Here is a 17,890-nt window from a genome sequence, read left to right as displayed (position 1 = left end):
ATAGGGGGGGGGGGGGGGAAAGGGGGGAATTTGCAGGATACACTGGGTGCTGCATGTGTAGATGTGTGTCTGTGCGACAATGGTCCCTGTAGGCCAGACCAGGGCTGGGAAAACGGGGCCACTAAAAACCGCAAAGGCCGTGTGTCAACGTGCGGTTCCCTACCACAACCATGCGCCGTACAAAACTAACATACAAATATGGGGCCAAAAATTTGACCCTTGAAATGGGGGGGGGCACTTTTTGGGTGGGTCGGGTGGATGGGATGCGCCGAAACGCATCAGCGTGTTTGTGTATGTGGTACAAGTGCAATTCCCCCGAAAGGCTACACTCATAATGCAGACGCAAACCACAGTGGACCGTTCGAGCGTTTTCCATGGAAGATAATAATTCTATCCCTAGCCGGGAACTACCCCCTTTCCTGCCTTTACCACCCTGCACCCGCAACACACGCACGTTTGTTTTGGGACGCACGATCCCGGGGACTGCACTGTATGTCCACACTGTGGTCCGGGCACACGCCGGGTTGACCAGGATTTTCGGGTTTGCTGTGTCATGTGAAGTTATGGGAATTTATTTAATTTCGAAAAGAATTAACAACAACAACAACAACGTAAAAACAACTATTGCACGCACCGAAACTGGACGGGGTAGAGTGGAAAAGCATATCGGCAATTGAATTTGAATATTGCGCTTGCCTTAGGCGCAGTGGGCGGTGTAAAGGTTTTGCCAGCGCTGCAGGCTACCAGATGGTTCCCCGTTGGATGTGCTGCCATACTGGACAGTAATGGTATGCAAGCTGTGCACATTTCACTTCATCGCGCAACGGAGTTGTTTTAATTTAATACTTTCGTTTGCAACCGTTTGTTTGTGGAATATCGTGCTGACTTCATTTGAGTGCACTCTTTGCAACGATTGTGAGAAGGTTGTTCATTGTTTGTAATTTTGGTGGAATAGTTTTATCCGAATCATTATAGCTGTAGAATTTACAATGACGATAGAAGATGTCGAGTGTTATATTGCTGAGTTCGGGATTGTTATCTCTCACAAGTGGTTTTTTAATAAATAAATATATATATAGCAGTATTAATCCTGTAGGTTCCTAGGGCCTACTCCGTCTCGTGGACTGTATTAAGTGAGGTAGCAGTACTCCCGAGCAATAGCCTTAAAAAAGGCTGGCACCCCAATTTTTTGCAAATTTCCGCCAAGCTAACTACGGAATTTGCCAAAAATAGTCTTGCCACTCTTTTTGAGAATCGAACTTCCCAATAAAAGCACTGCTCACCAAAAACTTGATGTAAGATCTTAGTCAACTACACTGGAATTTTAACTTGATTTACTGGTAATTTCAGGGGTGTTCTTATCAGGAGCCTACGTGCTCCGTTAACGATACATACATTTTCTTCTTCAATTCTCGTTGTGTTGAATGTTGGGTTCTATTCCAACTGGATTCTAGTTTAAATGGGATTTCTGTCTAATCGGAAAATATATGTAATGCGTGTTGCCTATGCATGGGCGTTATTAATTCATTGCCTAACTTAAGGGTGTGTTCTGCCTATCTCAAAATCTAACAAATCCCATTTCATTTATCAAAATAACTACAGTAGGCAAAGATATTTAGAAATATGAATTCTCAGATGCCCCTGCAATCTAAATAATTCATCAAGAGAGCAAAATTCGTATCTTTTATTGTTAGCGGAACTAATCCTAAACCTGTACCAGTGAACCTGAAGTGCTATTGAACCTGATCTTCACCTCATATCATTCCTGAAACTGATCCTTAGTCCATACTCATCCTGGAACTGATCATGTAAACATACTGGTCCTGTAAATGATGCTTTAGCCATATTGGTCATAGAGCTGGTTCCGAATCTACATAAGCCTGAATCCACAACTGTTCTAGAACTGACCCTGAATCCATACTATTTATTGAGCCGACCCCTAACCGAAACCATTCCTCGAGCACTTACTTCCAAAATTTCTACCAGTCCAGGAACTTATTTTGAAACCATATCAATCTTGGAACTGTTCCTGAACTCATGCTGGCCCTGGAACTACTGCCCAGGTTCCACAACGTTAGTTAGTTTGTTTGTTTGTTTGATTGATAATAGAGACTTTGAGTCTTTTAGACTACATTTGTCTCTTTTACTTGCTTCAATGCTAGTGAGTGAAATTGGAGTTTAGTATTTAAACAATCGTTTCGCCGTTCTAGTTTCGATGCATAACTTCTATGCGAAACCATTGAACAGTACAGAAGGAAGAAGAAAACTCTCAAAGCGAGGAAAGCTCCACTGTGTGGCTATCCCACGAGCAGATGGCACCATAAGCTTTTTTGCTATTTTTAGAATGCACCAGTTGGCCACCGTCTGTTAAACGAAGTCTTTTTAGTTTATTTTTGGGTTAAGAACTTGAGCCGTTTAGAACCCGTTTAATGGTCGTTCAGTGGATTTGTGGTACTTGGGTAGACATATTGTTAAGCACAAGGACCTCATTCTGAACCTATTTCAGTCCAAATCCTTAACTGTTCAGGAACTGATTCTGAGTCCATATCACACCTGGAACTAATCTCAAATCGATACCAGTCATCGAACATATCCCCAACTTTTACTTTTCCAGAAACATATTTTTAAAGACCATACCGACTGTGGAACTGTTCCTGAACTCATGGCAGTTCTGAACTCAAACTACTCTCGAAAACATACTGTTGATGTAACAAATCCTTATCCCTTACCAACGCTGGAGTTTATTCTAACCCCATATAGGCTGATTCGGATCCTAAACTAATACTCGATCTGAACCCATATACTCATGCCGGTCCTGGAACTTATATTGAAACTACACCGTTCCTGAATCTTACCCTGAAGCCATACAGTTCCAGGAATAGAATCCGCACCCAAACTATTCCTAGAAGAGATCTTGAACCCAAATCGATCCTGAAAATGCTCCCTTACATGCTAGGAACTAACAAACTAATGTGCGTTATTCTTCATTTTATTTGCACGGTGGATTACAGTAGAACGTCGATTATCCGGGCAGCTCGGGACCGGACGGTTGCCGGTTAATCGATTTGCACGGATAATGGTCCAAGAAATGTCATTTTCATATAAAAATTATTTTATTACTAGTTTTTTATTAGTTTTATGATTAATCCAACTTGAATAAATCGATTAATCGTTAGTAAAATATTATTTTAATCAATAACTATAGGTTTAACAACTGTTCATGAACAAAAATGAATATCGAAAATATCACTAGACACTTTAGAGCTGCACAAAAATCTGGTTGCCCACTTGACTATCGCTGCAAATGTTCGCTGTACGTTTGAACAGCTGTCACATTTATGCGCACGGTTAAGCCGCCCGCCGGTTAATCCGCCCCCGGATAATCGACGTTCTACTGTACTTAGATAAACTGCACATTTTGAAAAAACGGAAATATTTCACAAAACATTTCAGAAAACATGGAAACATTTCAAGCTCCTGCCGTTGAATGTCACGCTGCACAATCCTTTTACCGCTCCATTGTGCGCAACTGACAATCAGCTGTTGTTTACACCGGTACTTTTGACATGTACTACAACTACGAAAAAAGCAGTGGACAAAAAAATAACACAAATCACAACAGTCTGTGCAACAGCGAAAGTGTTGCGTTGTTTTCAAACCAACCGGACACAAGAAGCGTTCTCCGAGCGCGGCCAACAATCCGTGGCTTACGAGCTACGCCCGGACGTGTTTTGCACTGGTTTCGTGAGCAATGCTGAAGTTGCTACTCTCCCCGCACCGACAATGTTGCTGGCAGGGACTGACTCGGTCGGTAGTGGCCGATTCTGTAGAGAGATTGCATAACCTCAACCTCGTTCCGTTGCTGCTATTTCTTGTTTGTTTCAGGTCTTCTCCATACAGCACGGAGGGAAGGAATGTGCTGCTCCACAAGACGGTTCAATCGTTCGGACTGGGGAGGAGTGGGTTCCTGCAACCGATCCGTAACACCATCCAGCGAACGGTGGTCCGGCCCTCGCACACGGTTACGAAAACCAGTTCACAGGGATCGCGACTGATAAGGGTGCTGCTGGGTGGAACGGTCGTAAGCATCACGCTGGGCTATCAGTACCGGAAGTCGTTCGTGCACTGTGAGGCGTCCGTAAACCGGCTGGCCGGCCAGCGGCACCTAGTGGACGATGGGGCGGTGCGGTTCGATTGGTGGAAGTTTTGGCATTACCTGAGGCGGCATTTGGGCAAGCTGATTGGTGCCGTTATGGTGAGGAAGCACATGCAAAAGGTGATTTAACATAACATAATGCTCTAAAAATGGTTTCGAATCCTAGGCTGCTCTTGCCGTGGCATATTTCAACATTCAAATACCGAATCTGCTCGGAGTGATCGTTAACAAGCTGGCCCGGTATGCAGGCAGCAGCCTTAAAGAGTGAGTAAAATCACCTTCTCAATCATGGGGAACGTAACTTCAAACCATCTTCTTCACTTTCCCCCAGCATCAATACCGCAAGCTTCTTTCGGGACATGCGGGGCCCTGCGCTGCAGCTGTTCGGCATGTATCTGGCCCAGTCCGGCTTTACCTTCCTGTACATTCTGCTGCTCAGCCAGATCGGCGAGCAGATGGCGGCCAGCATCAGGCAGGACCTGTTCAAGCAGATCATCATCCAAGATCTGGAGTTTTTCGATCACAATCGTACCGGCGAGCTGGTCAACCGGCTGACCGCGGACGTGCAAGATTTCAAGTCCAGCTTCAAGCAGTGCATCTCGCAGGGTTTGCGCAGCTTCGCCCAGCTCGTCGGCGGTGGCATTTCCCTGTTCTGGATCTCGCCTCAGCTGGCCAGCATTGCGCTCGTGTCGGTCCCGGTAGCGGTGGCCATGTTTTCCCTGCTCGGGCGCTCGCTGCGCCACCTAAGCAAGAAGGCACAGGCCCAATCCGAGCGAGCCACATCGGTGAGTGAGGAGGCACTGTCGAACATTCGCACCGTACGGGCTAGTGCCAGCGAGTACAGCGAGATCGAGCTGTTCCGGGTGGAGACGGACAAATCGGCCGTCCTGTCGCAGCAGCTCGGTGCCGGCATTGCCGTCTTTCAAGCGCTCAGCAATCTGTGCCTTAACGGGATGGTGCTGACGACGCTCCTGCTCGGCGGCCACTTCATGTCGGCGAACTCCATCAGCGCGGGCGATCTGATGGCATTCCTGGTGGCGGCCCAGGGCGTTCAGCGATCGCTCGCCCAGGGCTCCATCCTGCTCGGCTCGGTCATCCGCGGCATGACGGCGGGGGCGCGTGTGTTCGAGTTCCTGAGCCTGGAGCCGCGGGTCGACCTTAAGCATGGCCTGATCATCCCGGACAGCAATCTGCGGGGCGAGATACGCTTCGAGGAAGTTCAGTTTATATATCCCACTCGGCCCAATCAGCGCGTGCTGAAGGATTTCAATCTCGTGCTTCGACCGGGCCAAACGGTGGCACTGGTGGGCGCGAGCGGGAGTGGCAAGTCGACCGTGGCGGCGCTGCTGGAACGATTCTACGAACCGACGGCCGGTCGCATCACGATCGATGGGTACGAGCTGGGTCATTTGGCGCCGAGCTGGCTGCGGGGGGAACTGATCGGCTTCATCGAGCAGCAGCCGGTCCTGTTTGGCACCACCATCTACGAAAACATTCGCTACGGCCGTCCGAATGCGACGCGGGAGGAGGTGATGGAAGCGGCCAAAATGTCACAATCGCACGAGTTCGTCAGCCGGTTGCCCGATGGGTACGAGACGATGGTGGGCGAACGAGGCATACAGCTTAGCGGGGGCCAGCGCCAGCGGATCGCGATTGCCCGGGCACTGCTGAAGCAGCCGACGATACTCATCCTGGACGAAGCGACCAGTGCGCTCGATGCGGCCAGCGAAGCGGTGGTCCAGCGTGCGCTCGATGCGGCCGTACTCGACCGGACCACGCTCGTCATTGCGCACCGCCTGTCGACGATTCGGAATGCGGACGTGATAGTGGTGCTGGATCAGGGACAGATCGTGGAGGTGGGCACGCATGACAGCTTGCTGAAGGCGCAGGGATACTATTACGAGCTGGTGAAGCAGCAGGAGCGCCAACAGCGGCAGGAGCACGATGCACGATCGTACGGTTAGAGGGTGGGCGTTAGTGTGTTGCGCTTGGTTAAGGGTTTAGTTGTTACTGAATGGTTGGGGCCGGGAGTTTAGCAAAATCAAAAGACAATTATTGCTTAATGAAGCAACATCATGCACACTAGGGGCTATTTATTACACGAAACAAATGCTAGCATTGCGTTTGGCTCGAATAAACGACGAGATAAAGGAAATTGTGTGCCTTTGCTCATAGAAAAAAATTAAAACAAACTCAAATGTAACGTTTACAATCGTTTATTTCTATTGTCTTTTCAACAGTTTCAGGTTTATGTCTTGTTAACTACAGCATTCACACAATTTTTCCCTCATCCTCCGTTTGATGCTTTGCCTGATGAACGATGAGCGTTCGTTTGTTGGAATAAGTTTTATCACACTGCTCACACTGGTAGCTCCGGTTTGCCTTAACACCTAACCCACCGGGCGGATGCTTCCGGGCCATGTGCTTCTTTAGACAGCGCGCCAACACCTTCACCCCACACTCCGGACAGTTCTTCGACAGATGATCGCGCTGATGGTCTACGAGCAGCGCCTTTGTGCCGAACGCTCGATCACACTGATCACAGGGAAAGGAGCAATGTTCGGCCTGCGACACGATCGCCGAATGTTTCCGAGCGATGTGCATGTTGAGTACGCGCAGCTTTACCATCTGCTTACAGTAAGGACACTCTTTCGTTTGATGATTGCGCTGATGATCGATCAGCAGCGTTTTGCAGTAGAACAGCTTCTCGCACTGATCACACTTGTAGATGCGCTTCTGAGGCAATGCGTCGGATTTGGGATGGTTTAGCGCTACATGCTCCTTGAGGTACCGGGCAACGATGGTTTTCTTGCATACGGGACACATGTCCAGCTGGTGGTTACGCCGGTGGTTGTTCAGCTGGCGAAGGTTCACGAACGAAGCGTCACAATATTCACATCCAAATGGAAGCGACTGGTTTTCTGCATCCGTTGTCCTTGTAAAGTGTTCTGTGGTATGATCTACATAAAAGAAGATAATTCGTACATATATTCTATTGACTCTTTTCATTTGTCAACTTACCGTCCGTTATTAGCTGCTGCTCCAACGAACCTTCGTCGTTGGAGCTGTATTCCCTTTTGATTTGTACATTTTCCTCAAACTGAGACGCAATCGTTGTGGCACCGATTTCAATCTCACTCACAAACGAGGATTCTCCGGCACTTTCCGTTGAATGCACATTGCTTGCCGCCAGCAAGTAACTTTCGCTCACTGTTCCATCGGCAATCGTTTGCGGCAATAGTTCAGTTGAATCATTTTCCCTTTTAATTTGATAGTTGGCGATCATTTTTGCATAGCTGAGTTGGATTTCGGCGTGTGGTAAGCGTTCTATCTTGATTCGGCCTGGAAGCTGCAACGAATATCCATCTTGGTGTCGTACCGGTGTTGTGTTTGTCGTTTTGGTTGTGGAATAACTGCTCGTGTGTAGCTCAGATTGCATGGTGTTATTGTTTGAGCGTTGATTTAAGAAATCTTCTACTTGTTCTCTGAAGTAAAATCTTTAGCCATTGCTTGAAATAACAACTTTTATCGTTTTCTGTAATCGATTTGCTTGCGCTGGAATGATTTCGGAATTGTTTTGTTTACAAATAAACCTGCTTGACAGTTGGCAAGTGCAGCACCAGCAGAGTGGCCAGATTAATTTGGCGATTTTCGGTAGGCGCATCAAAATTTTATCGGTAGTTTTCGGTAGGAGATTCAGATTTTTTCGGTAGTTTTCAGTAGGCTTTGAATTGTTGAGCACGAAGAGTGGGGGGGTGGGGGTAGGGGGGGGAGAGTAGTCTAGATGGAAGCTAATCTGCTCAACAAAGGTTCAGCAGCATGAGCAAATACATCCTTTATTTATTCAAAGGAGATAGTTTATATTTGGTTCATAGCAGTCACATGAGGCCTTTCGGTAGTGTCGATCTAAAAATTGTACTAGGGAATCTAACCCAACGAATGATTGAGATGCACATTTGCTTCAGAGCGTTGAGGAATCCCTTTTCGGGGCTCCACGCGGCCGCTTAGGACAGTGCAAATCGAATGTGCTGTCAGCAACTATTTAGATTATTTGGATGAATTGGTAATTTAAATGATAACAAAACATAAATTAGAGATGGTTTCTACAAATCCTGTATAAATGACTCCTGAATTGATTCCATCGTATGACAAAATCGCACGTCTTACATTATCTGTCAAATCCCATATACAATTTTATCAGCGCGTCCGGTATCATCGCATCTCATGAACTTCTTTGTTTTCTCTGTTGAATTTCTGGTTCTGGTTGCTCGTGATTTCCATATAGAGTTTAATACATTAAGTGATTTGGGAAATGGTTTTATGAGTTTTTGGTCAGTATTACGAAAAAATCTGTGATTTTCGGTAGGATAAATGAAAAATTAACCCGGTCTCGTAGTACAGTCGTCAACTCGTACGACTTAACAACATGCCCGTCATGGGTTCAATCCCCAAATAGACCGTGCCGCCATACGTAGGACTGACTATCCTGCTATGGGGAGTAATCAATAAGTCACTGAAAGCCCACAAGTGGTACAGGCAGGCCTTGACCGGCAACGGTTGTTGAGCCAAAGAAGAAAGAGAGAGAAGAAGAAATGAAAAATCGGTAGTTTTAGGAGGCTCATCTGTGAGTCGGTAGGCATATCAAAAATCGGTAGGAATATGGATAAATCGGTATTTCTGGTCACTCTGAGTACTAGAGCGAACAAGAAGCCGCAACCTTTTTCGAAAAAAAGCTGTTTTTAATAATTTACAGCCATTGTAGCAAACAAATTAACATCATTATGAAAAGATTGATAAATTTCGATAAAAGTTACTTTATTTTAAAGATAAAAAATAAATAAAATGCCGATAAATCACAATTCGCACGGAAAGTATACAACTCACTGCCATAAACCAAAAAAATATTTGACGTTTCGGAATGACACAAAATAACAGAAAGCAACGCAGGCACACACACACGCAAATACGCCAATCCGTAAACACAATACCCCGACCAGACGGGTCATACGAAAATCAGCCAGCCCAGCGAAGGCAGCGCGTGTGAGTGTGGCAGACTGTGAACGTGAGCACAATTCACAAAGAGTCAGGCAAACAACTCCAAGTGGTGGGCGCGTCGTGCAGCGCTTCGTTTCGGCCGACAGGTAGGAGAAAGAGAAAATCAACCCAAAGCCTTGCCAATGTGTGTGCATCGTCGTGGCGTGTGATTCCGAGGCTGCCTTGACTGTGTGCAGTAGCTGCCCCGTGGCTTCCAGAATTCGGCCCAAATTTGACAAGGGCAGGGACGGTCCGTGCGTGCAGTGTGAGAAAGATAGTGAGCGATACCCGTTCGATAGAAAAGTGTCTCCTTTCGGATGCGACTGCTTTGCTGATTAACTGCTAGTGAAAAGTATGCATTCTTGCAGAGTGTGTGGTTGTTCAAGTTTCTATCCATTGGGCTGGTTTTTCGGTTCGGTGAAAGGTTAAACTTGAACGATCCACCACCCCCGTGTCCCGTCGTGCGTGCTCTGTGAAAACCGTCCCCAGTGGTGTGTGTTGCCCAAAAAAGGGGCAACCAAAGGCAGGCAGAACTGCTGCTTCCGGGAACCCGGGGCCGATCCGTGCCCGACCAACTGGGCCAGTTTTCATTCAATAAAGTGCATTTACGTGTTTATGTTTCGCTGCAATAGAAAGTAATTGAGTGATTGGACCTCTGGTAGGGTGACAAATAGGCGAGAGAGAAAGAGAGAGAAAAAATACACCACAGCCACGACACACAACGACGACGACGAGAAAGGGGCCACATAGCAAAGTGGATACGGTGTATGTGTGGGTGAATATGTGTACGAATTGCGAGATTGCAGGGTTCTTAAGACAATTTGTTGAAGGCATTGAGTTGGAAAAATGAAGTTTTGCTCACAAAGTATTCTGGTAAAGTGGATAGTTTTTTTAATGTTTGCCCATACTTGCCCAAGTTTCACTAGCAAAATAACTTACTTATTGAAGAGTAATTCAATGCAGTGCGAGAACGATTCAATTTATTTGGACAATTTGCATTGTTCAGTATTAGCTATTGCTGAACTTACTCGTGAACTTACTTAATTACAATCAACTCTCTCTTATTGGAGAGCCAATGGCACTCACATTAGAGGGGGTTTCAAATTAGAGAGAATGAAAGTGAATGAAATGTTCATACAAACTAGAAAGACATAGAACATTTAATATGCAGCCTTGGCTGAGGCTAAGGAACTGCGAACACAATTGCAGATTAGAACATACATCATTCAATAAACATGACAACACCATGTACAAATAAGAGGTTTCACAGATTTCAGAGGTTTTCCAAATTCTTCTTCTATGGGTCAAGAACTGTGGTCGGTAAAGGCTTATCACTAATGGGCTTGGCTTTCAGTGACTTACTAATTACACATAGCAGGATTGTCAGTCCTACGTATGGGGGCACGGTCCATTCGGGGCTTGAACCCATTGCTGGCATGTTGTTCAGTCGTACGAGGTAACGATTGTACCACGAGACCGGACTGTCAAAACTGTTCAATTAAGAGTGTTTTATTCGTATTGAAGCAGTCGCAGATTTGAGAGAGTTCACTGTACTTACTCATTATAGAAGATATTTTGAATATAAGCCCAACAAACTTTATATTTCTCTTCAAAGCACACCAATATTGTGTGCTTTGTTATAGATCAAGTATTAAGTTTAATAACAGAAATTTTTAGCTTAAGAGTTGAACCTAAAATACAAAAGCAACTGCCTGAAGAAATGACTTTTTGAGACATTCGCTTGATACAATGTTGTCCTTCTGCCTCTACCTATTTCTTGGGAAATTGTATTTGAACTATTATCCTTTTGGTATTCTTGAGTAAATGACTACAAAAATAAACTTTACTTTAACTCAACAAAACAAATTTTAATCAAAAAAATTAGAAATACGATCATTTCCAATGAGTTAAATGTCACGCTCTAACATTATGCTAGCTGCTGTCAAACCCTGCAAGCCAATCGATTGAAATGAACGATAGTGCAGTGGTGTGCGTGCCGGCTTTCCTCACCCTTCTCGTGCGCGTGTATGTGTGGCGCAAATGTGTTGGTGGTGCGTGATTGCAGCAGCAGCAGCAGCAGCACTAGCAGCAAAAGCCAGCTAACCAAAAGGAGTCGCTAGATTGGCTCAAGTGTGTATGCTGCTTGTGTTTCTTATTCCTATATCCCAACAACACAGCCGCACACACAGTGAAAAGAAGGAACGCTCTGCTTGCTATTTCGGTGTCGTGTGCCGTGTGTCCAAAACACAAGAAACCCCAAAGAAAAACGAGTGGGCAGTGGCCGTGAGAGTGCGTGAAGACGGCGGGATGCTGTGTTGTGTGTTGCATTCTTCAGCGTACAGTAAATCACAAGTTTGGTATTGTTTTGAGCAATTCCCCTGATGAATAGGGGTGTGTATGTGTATGTGAGCGTGTGCGTGTGTAATATATGTTTGACAAAGTTGGAAGGGCAGGGAAGGTGCGCTGTGTGGGGTCGGGTTGGTTTTGTTCATGTTCAAACTGGTGCGACAACGCTCTCGGGATACAGCAAGGACGACGATACAGAGCGTCAAAAAAGGGAGAATTTATGAGGTCAGATGAAACACAAAGCACAAGTGCACAAGTGCACCATATCAGGGCAGCATATTTATGCTCCCGTGTGTGTCTTTGAGAAGTAAAACTTTCAAAGAAACAAACAAAAAAGTGCCGCTTTGTTTGTATTTTCTTTGTGAATGTCGGGATATCCTTCCCGCGAAAGGGAAGCTGCATGTTTTGGAGGGGGAGGGGGAGGTGAAAATTTCGAGGTCATTCGCGGGAGAACAGTGGCGTGGTTGCTCTCTTGTTTTTTGGCGGTGGGATGAAAATGAGCAAGTAAGCAAATAGAGGAAAGGTCTCAGGCCTACTTTGATTGTGAGTGGTGTCAATGTAGTGGAACGGTTCGAACGGTTTGTGACAATTATCCTTCCCGAACTGCAGCGGGCGTTGCGTATGTGTCATCATGTGTTTGCCCTTATTTCTGCGAGTGTGTAGATGTTCATGTGTGCATTAAGAAATGTGAAGAATTTAGAAAAAAATAAACAAGGCAAACATACCCACCCACACCCGCAAGAAAGAGTGCGTAAAACAGGCGTCCAATAGGGCCTCGCCTAGGTGTGAAGTCATACAATTCCAATGTGGGCTCACATTTTTCTAACAAGAATCCTACTAAAGTGTTTCATTTCAAAGTGTTTATTCTTTCCCTTTGTCCCAACAGCAACAGTGCGTGTTTGTGTGTGTGTGTGTGATTTGTATGTGTGTACATGTGAAATGTAATCGTCTGTAGACGTGTCAGTGTATGTGAGCATGTGTAGTAGTTAGGCTGCTAGAGCAACGGGAAAGCTGGAAAACCCGTCTCTAAAGTCAACCTCCTCCGCACCAACAGGTGAAATGACAGCGTCGTAGATTTGTGCGGATTAGTGCAGTGTAAGAAGAAAGTGTAGCAAAGAAGAAGAAGAAGAAGTAGTGCAGAGAGAACGAGAGAAAGCAAACACTCCCGTCCTCCCATCCCATCGGCTCAACGGTTTGGGGAAAAGCCCCAATGTGAAGTGAAATTATCGAGGTGTGATTACACTTGCCAATTGTTGAATAAAAGTTCGCCAACCCAGCAAAAAGGGAAAGGCATAAGTGTGTGTGTGTCTGTGTGTGTGTCCGTAGTTTTGGCAACAAAGAATTCCCGCAAAACCACGGGAAATATCGTCGATTTTGTGAAGTGCTTCCGACAGAACGATGGGCAATTGCTTCAGCAGCACGGCCAAGGCCGACCCGAAGGACCCGATCGGACCGGGACCGATCGACAGCGAGCCGGTGCTGGCCGGCAATCCGGTGGCCACGCCGCCCCAGGAAGCGATCCGCCAGCCGATGCCGGCCCTGCCCGATCCGGGCAACGATTCGATCAGCACGGCCAAGATCTTCGTCGCGCTGTACGACTACGATGCCCGCACCGACGAGGATCTGAGCTTCCGCAAGGGCGAACATTTGGAGATACTCAACGACACTCAGGTAGGTGTGCAGCAAGGTGGCTGTGGGAATGCTGAAGCTTGTAGAAGAACTCCGCCAAGGACCACAGGAGAAGACGTGTGGTCGGTTTTTATTGAAGATTTTTTAAATGCGCAGGATCGAAATCAATTTTTTCTTGGGAGGATGTAGACGTGAGAACAGTCAACTATCGGACCGAAGACTAACCCGCATGCGGATGTTTGTTGGTGTTAGGGGAGGAGGGATGGGAAGCGAACGAGCAGAAGGACCCGCGGGAAGCCTATAAAATTACCAAATCCTCACGATGATTGCCCAAGCCGAAAGCCCAGAACCCGAAGGAAGGGAACAAACAAACAGCACAAACACACGGAAAGGGAGAATGAGAAGCACAGCAAGAATTGGGCTGTGGCCTGTGCTCTCTGCTGACGGCCATCGGGGCCCAATCGTGTCTTGTGAGAATGTCTCGATCTAAAATTATCGCCACCAGCCAGTCAGCCAGCATCAGAAGCATTGAACGCTGGCTGACGATGATGATGGAGAATGGAAAGTTGTACAAGTTGCCGCAGAGCAACAACCAACCGACCAAAAAAAAGCATAAGCCAGGGACAGAGGGATGGAATTTGGTGCCTTTTTTGTTGGTTTGTTTGATGCGAGCGGAGCATGAGAATGAATAGAACTTGTTCCCAACACACAAACACACACACACACAGACGCTCGTATCCGACCCGATGATCTTTCATTAAAAGGTCCACCGATCGTGGGCCCATAGTGTGCTCGCCCCGGTCCCCTGGCCGTGCCTGCTCTACCGGGCTGTTTGGCGTTTTTTCCTGTTTTGTTTGGTTCTGTTTTGGCGCTGGCCTGGGCGCTGGATTTGATCATGACGCAAGGGGGTAGTAACACTGATCGTGGGTACTGCTGGGAGTGTTCCAGGGTGCATATGTTTATGTTTTTGGAGCTCGTTTCTTTTTTGTTGTGCGAGCTGTTGTAGTGTCGCTTTTGGAACTTTTTTTGTCTGTGTGTGTTGTGCTTCGGTAATCCGAAACTTTGATGGAAGGTTTTAGGTTCTAGGAGAAGAGCGGGAAGGGTGAATTCAAAGCCGGGTGGTTGGGTTGAGGCCTTTGATGTTGGTCTTTCTGTTACTGTTGTTGCTGTTATTGCCGCTATAATCACCACATGACGAGGTGAAATTGCCGAAAGGAGGAACGATTAGTGGCAATTTTTCTTTCGTCACAATAGAAAAAGACACTTTTTTGGCGGGCTCAGAACCATTTGATGGCTCTAAAATGGTTTTTGTTGCTGGCTATTGTCATTCGGTAACTATCTGTACCTAAACCTTTGATTGTAGCGCGAATTATTGAGTGACATTCCGTTGTTCCTTTTTAGACTATTTCAGTTTTTCGTTGGTTCTTGAGTTTATAGTAGTTATTATATTAACATAACAAGCTGATAATCTATCAGATCTAATGATCCACAGATAAAGATCTCACTCAGAAAATGAAGGATGTAATGATTTTGTGTTAGCAAAACTGTAGATAAAGTTGAGGAGAACTTGTTGGAAGTCTTATGGAAGACGCAAGCTGGTGCGTAGACCTTCTCCCCTTTAGCTATGGGTTAACTATGTGGTAAAGGGTTCCGACATGTCTAGAAAGCTTTATAATGCCGGTCAGACTGCGTAGGGTGCTATGCCATAAAGAAGAATTCAAGGAATAAACTACACCCTTTCATCTGAAGGGTCGTTGTTTAGTGATCATTTATGAGTTTGATGAATAAGTAATTCAGGTAACTTGAACTAATTCTGAGAATCTACCTTCACTATCAAGCTGAATTGCTTTGGATGGCAAGAATTAATCATTTTTGCAAAACATCATAATCGAATAATCGAGTGTCAATTGACTCATCTAAGTGACTAGATGCCTTCGAAACATTTTGAAAACAAGTTAAATTAAGAAATTTTTTGAAAAACAAATGCATGCAACATCGGCACATACACTACCCTTTGCTTTTTGTTACGCAACTTGGGAACTCGGACAGGTCCCATGCATATTGTGTACAAGTAATTTGTTCAACATGTCGGCAAGAACGAACCCTCCGAGGGACCCCGGAACCCGGACCGAACCAGCAGCAGCAGCCGCCGGCTTGACTCAATGATGTACCAATGCAACGGTTGAACGTATATGCCATCTGGTTCCGCTTCGAAGGTTAAATATATCTCAAACCGTAGCAGCCGTAGTTTCGTGTAAGTTTGATCACCCTGCATTAGGTTCAGCCTCGATTAGTTCGGTTGGCTACCATAATGAGAGGGAGAGAGAGAGAGAGGTATGTAGAGAGGGAGAAAACTGCCCCGGACTACTAAACCTCATTAGGGATGAGGAACGATTTGGCCTGGCTGCTTCTTGCCTTGCTCTGGGTGTTGGTGGCAAACGTTCTATAATGAGGGGTATGTCGGTATGTCGGGTTCCTGATCGACCACATTCCACTGGATGATGATGTTGATGAGCACATTTGCTGCGGGTAGTTATTCCGTGTTCTGCTTTCTGCCCATGGTGCCGTGGAATGACGAAATCGTTCAAGCAAACTGGGTGGATCTCCCGTCTGTTATCTATTTTGCTCAATGCAGTGGATAGATATCGGAGATTCAGTTATGTGTTTGTTGGGGAAAACTGGTTAAAATCAATACATAAATCATGTCATGCAACACGTGTAGACGTGCGTGTTGTAACTTGCGCTATTTTTACACACCGATATGGAACTCACTGGTTGGCAGGATTCGAAAGGTGTCTGTCGCAATCATCCGACAACATTGAGATCTCTTTCTCTCTCTCTCTAACCTCAATTACACGCGCTCTGATGATGTTCAAATCGGAATTGTAATTTGTATGCCTTTTCATCTCCCTCTTTTTCCATGGCTTTACTACAGCCTATGTTTCTTTAAATGCTCACTATCGATTGTGTGTTGCCCAACGGACGGAGCGCCAACGCCATCGGTGTGTTCGTTGGTCCCGCGTATGCATCGAAAGGGAAAGTTTTTCGGCTCGACCGATGGCGACCGCTCCTCCGATATGTTGTGGTACCGTTTCGGTTGAATGCGAATCAAGAAACCCCCTTCTCTCTCTCTCTATCCATGAAATCGTTATCGGCTGCTCTACTCTGCTCTGTTCGGCCCATCTTGGCTGCCCTCCACCTTCCTGCACTGATAGCGGCAAGCCTGCCGTCTAATCGCATCATAACGACGGTGCGCTTTTCCAGCGCTCCTCTTGTTGTACCCCTGATAGGGCGCTGACCGGGTGGCGTCTTTAACAGTTTGTTGCAAAAGTTGCGTCCCTCCCAACAACAGGTGGCGGTGGTGTGTCAATTGAGAAAACATCGGGGCGGGTGAGAGAGACGCTGTCGAGAGCAATCACGGCGTGCGAGTGGACCGACCAGTGGCCCCCAGTCCATTAGCATTATTAGCAAACTAATGGGCCGAAGCAGAAGACGCTTTTCTAGGCCTTTCTTTTCGTCGGTGAAATGAAGAGTGTTTCGGCAAACTCTCCCCCCGACCACGCAGAAAGATGGTGGTGGTGGGGAGAAACATTTGGTGTACATCTTGAACATCATCCATTCCCCTTTGTTGGCCTTCTTGGGCCCGTGTTGTGGAAAGTGAACGTTGGCGGTTGAGCTTTTTCTGCAAGGTTTGGTTACACGCTCCGTTGATTTGCAAAATCGAAATATCGTGGTGTTTACCCTTTTTTTGAGCAACCCGTATGTCAATATGTTGTGCAAATCCTTCGCAGAACATGATAGCGATCAACATGGAGCATTATCTTGCCTTTTTTTATACCTTTGACGCCTAATCGGGTGGATTTTATTTCTGCTTAGACCGATAGAGACGTACAATTTAGGGATTGCTGGCATTGCGCTTGCTTATCAGTCGGTATGCTGTATTGCCGTTTGAGAAATAGCCATTTTCCTGGCAACTGATAAAGTAATTTTATTTGTTCATTACGTGCAACATGTATTTAGCGAGCATTTAGTGATAATTTGTATCATTTCATCAATTCCAGTTCCTTTGATAACTATACGCTCGTGTGGAAATAGCAAATGTGTCCAAATAAACAGTATCTAAAGCTAAACGTGCTTCTCAATCGCTTGTTTTATCTGAACTATTGAACTAAATGCATTTCAAGTGAATGGAGTTTTTTGCGTTGATTAGTTTCGAACCACTTGCTATCACTGCTTTACTAGCGACTAGTCTATTCTCTATAATTGGCTGCCGGTTTAGTTTGAGCCGGGCCGCAAAATCACAGCCAATTGGGGAACGCTGGCTGGCTGGCTCACTAATTGTACGGCACCGCTGCTCATGCGTGACCGAAAATCCCCCCCCCTCCCCCCCTTCATTTTCGGCCATGATTTCGGTTCGGTGACAACTGTTTGCGCTGTTCGTTAAGTGTGTATTAGGGCGTGAAAAACGCAAACATTAAATTAAACGATGAGCCGAACGGTTTGGTTGTTCATTTTGGATGGTCAATTACAAACAGGGTAGTTTTGTGTTAACAGTTCATAGTTTGATTTTAACCGGTCATTTGTGACACGTAGATGAATCATTTTAATGACCTATATATATATATATATATATATATATATATATATATATATATATATATATATATATATATATATATATATATATATATTTTTTTATTTAAATGATAGATTTGCGTCGTTAGT

At 45.7% G+C, this 17,890-nt stretch overlaps 3 protein-coding genes across 4 annotated transcripts in view; 2 read left to right on the top strand and 1 right to left on the bottom strand.

The window, feature by feature from the left end:
- Positions 1 to 3,586: 3,586 nt before the first annotated feature.
- On the top strand, positions 3,587 to 6,236 carry LOC120951001 (mitochondrial potassium channel ATP-binding subunit). Its single transcript, XM_040369455.2, has 4 exons — positions 3,587 to 3,807; positions 3,886 to 4,255; positions 4,323 to 4,420; positions 4,488 to 6,236. The coding sequence occupies exons 1-4, from the start codon at positions 3,752 to 3,754 to the stop codon at positions 6,118 to 6,120; spliced, it is 2,157 nt and encodes a 718-aa protein (XP_040225389.2). The 5' UTR covers positions 3,587 to 3,751; the 3' UTR covers positions 6,121 to 6,236.
- A 120-nt stretch (positions 6,237 to 6,356) lies between these two features.
- On the bottom strand, positions 6,357 to 7,736 carry LOC120951002 (zinc finger protein 605). Its single transcript, XM_040369456.2, has 2 exons — positions 7,178 to 7,736; positions 6,357 to 7,116 (listed from the first exon to the last, which is right to left on the bottom strand). Exons 1-2 carry the CDS (start codon positions 7,593 to 7,595, stop codon positions 6,428 to 6,430), a joined length of 1,107 nt encoding a protein of 368 aa, XP_040225390.2. The 5' UTR covers positions 7,596 to 7,736; the 3' UTR covers positions 6,357 to 6,427.
- A 1,403-nt stretch (positions 7,737 to 9,139) lies between these two features.
- Positions 9,140 to 17,890, top strand: part of LOC120952977 (tyrosine-protein kinase Src42A) — a 90,236-nt gene continuing 81,485 nt past the window's right edge. Inside the window, exons 1-2 of one of the 2 annotated variants that reach the window (XM_040372596.2) lie at positions 9,140 to 9,297; positions 12,423 to 13,207. In XM_040372596.2, coding sequence (XP_040228530.1) covers positions 12,935 to 13,207 — 273 coding nt within the window. In that variant the 5' untranslated portion in view covers positions 9,140 to 9,297; positions 12,423 to 12,934. Of the gene's footprint in view, positions 9,298 to 12,394; positions 13,208 to 17,890 lie in introns of both variants that reach the window. The other variant, XM_040372597.2, reaches the window with a different exon arrangement.

The sequence above is a fragment of the Anopheles coluzzii genome, chromosome 2 (assembly GCF_943734685.1).
Source record: "Anopheles coluzzii chromosome 2, AcolN3, whole genome shotgun sequence".
NCBI lineage: Eukaryota > Metazoa > Arthropoda > Insecta > Diptera > Culicidae > Anopheles > Anopheles coluzzii.
This window is presented reverse-complemented; position numbering and strand designations above follow the sequence as displayed.